Genomic DNA, 2,007 nt, shown 5'->3' with positions numbered 1-2,007 from the left:
AACATCTTTCAAACACAATGTGGACTGTATTGTTTTTACTGTGATACGTAACGCTATTATTATTTCTGGTAATTTGTAAATAATTTGTAACGTCTATGTAAGAATAAAAATAATATTGCAAGACGACTCATGACTTATATTTAATAGCCTAACCCAACCTAACGTTTTTTTTTATCTATGTTCTTTGTTTTACACTTGTATTACACGATAGCATAAACTATTAAAATACATATTTACACAAATAAACCTATTGGAAAATACTGGATTACATCAGACCCCTCAAAATGTATAGGCTACTAATGTAATTATACACTAATAAGTAATATTAACTAATGTGTTAACCATGATTATTATATTAAGGTAGGAAATAAAAACAAGACATGTGACGACAAAAAGTTTTTATTCTGATCTGAAAAATATTAAAGTAAAAAATATTGTTAGCATAATACCATTATAAAAAAATTAACCAATTGACAACTTACTGGCTTAATATTAATAGGCCTTCTAAGGCATTTATTGCCGAAAGACAAGAACCACCAGCCGCCGTCGTCATCGATTCATAGGGCGTCTACAGTTTGTATAAACAAATTAAACATGGCATTAAATTCTGGTATTCTCTTAAATGGTATTCTCCAATTCACAACTTAATGTGGTCTCTCCAATACCACATGTGGCCTGGTGTACTTTCATTCATATCCTACAATTTTGTATTTATTTAGCACTATTAGGATTAAAAATATTACTTACGGGGGGTGATCCCATCCAAGTGGCTGGAGTTCGGGAGTCGGTGTGCCTATCCTCGACTTTGCACACAGACTCCGCGGCGGCCTCACCGTCATGGACGTCGACGACGAACCCCCACGTCCTACGGCTGGTGTCCACGGCTTCCTCCTTGTTGTTCTGGGGGCTATAAATATAAGGAACATTGTTAATTTAATTTTTATTTTATTATTAAACTGCGGTATACACTCACCGAGGCATTGCCGGATGGCGTGGCCGGTACGGTTGCACCTATAACATCCTGAAACACGATGTAGGCGTTAGTAAATAGTAAACATTTAAATGTACCTATCACCTATGTACTTACGACGTTTGGGCGCCTTTCGCGTCGTCGGCGGATGGCGCGCGGCGGTGGCGGTCTCGGCCGGCGGTGCCACAGGCGCAACAGGGGCGAGGTGCACGGTCTGCACCGCCCCGTTAAAATTAATGGTGGTGATATTGTTCACCTTCGTTTGTACTTTTTGGTTCGTTCTACAAAGAAAAAAGACGAAACATTTAGAGGATGTCAGCGCAATATATTTGATTTTTTCGACGTAGACATAGTATAAATATTTAACCACTTTGCCGGAAAGCGTGGGCAGGTGCTTACAAAAAATCTAGGCCCACTAAGTTTAATTTAAATATAAATTCATAAATACGATCCGCGTTGGATGTGTTAAAACAAGGTAATGTACTCATTCTAAAGTTGATAAAAAGAAATAAAGAAAATGTATAGTAAAACAAAACAATAAATTCGTTTGACAAAAATCACGTGTTGCGCACGCGCAGCCTAGCCGCGTTTAACGTGTTAAAAAAACAAGCCCCTGATGTACCTTTGGCAATTTCCTCTAATGTTCTATACGTTGTTACTCATTCTAAAGTCGATAAATAAAAACAAATAAAAAAAGTGTAAAGTGAAAAAATAATTTTGTCGTATGATAAAATATTTAATTCGTTAAACTGAAATAACCATGTGTTACATTATATTGCCTTTATATTATAATATATATATATTATATTATAAATACCTACGATCTGCGGTGAACGCTTTAAAAAGCAACAAATTAAATTAATAATACAAAATATACTCACGTGTTGTCCGTTATTTCAAAAATAATTATATATTTTGAAGCTGGAGTGCTGGAGCTGGACTACACAGCTAGACAGTTGGATGTTTAAGAATGTTTTGTCGCACGTCGCTGTCGGTGCAGTTGATTGTCAACGCAGGTAACCCATGCAGGTAACGAA

The 2,007-nt window shown here is 36.3% G+C and overlaps 1 protein-coding gene and 1 long non-coding RNA gene across 2 annotated transcripts in view; one reads left to right on the top strand and one right to left on the bottom strand.

Moving 5' to 3' along the window:
- Positions 1–648, top strand: part of LOC103309041 — a gene marked incomplete at its 5' end in the record, with an annotated part of 10,379 nt that extends 9,731 nt beyond the window's left edge. The window contains one exon of the mRNA XM_029492114.1: positions 500–648. Coding sequence (XP_029347974.1) covers positions 500–648 — 149 coding nt within the window. The remainder of the gene's footprint in view (positions 1–499) is intronic.
- A 128-nt stretch (positions 649–776) lies between these two features.
- On the bottom strand, positions 777–1,462 carry LOC107883423. The gene is made up of 3 exons (XR_003840035.1): positions 1,088–1,462; positions 974–1,021; positions 777–907 (listed from the first exon to the last, which is right to left on the bottom strand). It is a non-coding gene; the product is annotated as an uncharacterized LOC107883423 (long non-coding RNA).
- Between the last annotated feature and the right edge of the window lie 545 nt (positions 1,463–2,007).

This window comes from Acyrthosiphon pisum, unplaced genomic scaffold (genome assembly GCF_005508785.2).
Source record: "Acyrthosiphon pisum isolate AL4f unplaced genomic scaffold, pea_aphid_22Mar2018_4r6ur Scaffold_20889;HRSCAF=22431, whole genome shotgun sequence".
Classification (NCBI taxonomy): domain Eukaryota; kingdom Metazoa; phylum Arthropoda; class Insecta; order Hemiptera; family Aphididae; genus Acyrthosiphon; species Acyrthosiphon pisum.
Note: the sequence above shows the minus strand (reverse complement) of the source record. Positions and strands in the feature narration are given on the sequence as shown.